Source organism: Gopherus flavomarginatus, unplaced genomic scaffold, assembly GCF_025201925.1.
Source record: "Gopherus flavomarginatus isolate rGopFla2 unplaced genomic scaffold, rGopFla2.mat.asm mat_scaffold_90_arrow_ctg1, whole genome shotgun sequence".
Taxonomy (NCBI): Eukaryota; Metazoa; Chordata; order Testudines; family Testudinidae; genus Gopherus; species Gopherus flavomarginatus.
Genome location: NW_026115176.1, coordinates 43,255 through 44,820, shown reverse-complemented (window position 1 = coordinate 44,820; position 1,566 = coordinate 43,255). Strand labels below are relative to the sequence as shown.

Here is a 1,566-nt window from a genome sequence, read left to right as displayed (position 1 = left end):
TGGGTGTACCATGGATTGATATATTAGCAAAATAATATATTCTGTTGTGTTATCTATGCCTTTCCTTATGGTTCCTAACATTCTGTTTGCTTTTTTGACTGCTGCCGCAGATTGAGTGGATGTTTCAGAGAACTATTCACAATGACTCCAAGATCTTTCTTGAGTGGTAACCGCTAACTTTGACCCTCATTTTGTGTGTATATTTGGGATGATGTTTTCCAAAGTGCAATATTTTGCATTTATCAACATTGAATTTTATTTACCATTTTGTTTCCAGTCAGTAATTTTAGTCAGATCCCTTTGTAACTCTTCTGACATCTGTTGTCTCTATCATCATTATTTTCCTGAGAACCCCTCCACTGCAGAGACACAGAAATAATTTTCCAGTGCTCCTCTCACAGTGTGCATGAGACACATGCCCCAATGTCTAAGTTTAGACAATCATGTAAGACCTGGTCACTAGGAGAGGGAAAGGAGATTTTGCATCTTTATGGAATTAACTGATGATGCTTGATGAACTGTTAACACTGTGTTCTTCTGATTTGATGGCAAAGTTTTTTTTGTTTGGTTGTTTTTTTGTGTTCCTAATATCAACCCATGGCCAACACAGAATGGAGAAATCAAACGACCATCACAGAATTTATCTTCCTGGGATTTGGGGATCTCCCTGAGTTGCAGATCCTTCTCTTCCTGCTGTTTCTAGTGTTCTACATTGCAACCATGGCTGGCAACGTCCTCATTCTTGTGCTAATTGTGACTGATCAGCACCTTCACACCCCCATGTACTTCTTCCTCGGGAACTTGTCCTTCTTGGAAACCTGCTACACCTCCACCACCCTGCCCAAGATGCTGGCCAGTCTCCTGACTGGGGATCGGACCATTTCAGTCAGTGGCTGCCTTGCACAACTGTTCTTCTTTGGTTCTCTGGCAGGTACAGAATGCTGTCTTCTAGCAGTGATGTCTTATGATCGGTATTTAGCGATATGTAAACCCCTGCACTATTCAGTTCTGATGAATATCAGGTTTTGTCTCCTGTTGGCTGCTGGGTCATGGGTCAATGGTTCTTTGGCTATTACCATCTTTATATTATTCATGTCACAGTTCATATTCTGTGGCCCGAATGAAATTGACCATTTCTACTGTGATTCCGGCCTATTGGTAAATCTTGCTTGCGGGGACACACACCTTATGGCATTGTTGCTTTCTGTCCTAGCCTGTGTATTCACTCTACCTCCTTTTCTACTAACCTTGACATCCTACGTGTGTATCATCACCACTATCCTGAGAATCCCTTCCATCACTGGGAGGCAGAAAGCCTTTTCCACCTGCTCCTCTCACCTAATTGTGGTGACAATTTTCTATGGGACCATAATGATTGTCTACATGCTCCCAAAACGTGATACACCACGAGTGCTAAAGAAAGTGCTCTCTCTTTGCTACACAGTCCTCACTCCTCTGGTAAACCCTCTGATCTACAGCCTGAGAAACAGAGACTTCAAGGAAGCCTTGAGCCAAGCAGTCATTAAATACGTGGCTTTCACAAAGAATGTAGAGATGGGTAGATAA

At 42.3% G+C, this 1,566-nt stretch overlaps 1 protein-coding gene across 1 annotated transcript; it reads left to right on the top strand.

Annotated features, from left to right (window-relative positions):
• Positions 1 to 597: 597 nt before the first annotated feature.
• On the top strand, positions 598 to 1,566 carry LOC127042681 (olfactory receptor 11A1-like). The gene has a single exon (XM_050935949.1). It carries the CDS (start codon positions 598 to 600, stop codon positions 1,564 to 1,566), a length of 969 nt encoding a protein of 322 aa, XP_050791906.1.

Bases quoted from the DNA above. Each gene is read 5' to 3' on its own strand.
- LOC127042681 (XM_050935949.1), top strand. From the start codon at position 598: ATGGCCAACACAGAATGGAGAAATCAAACGACCATCACAGAATTTATC.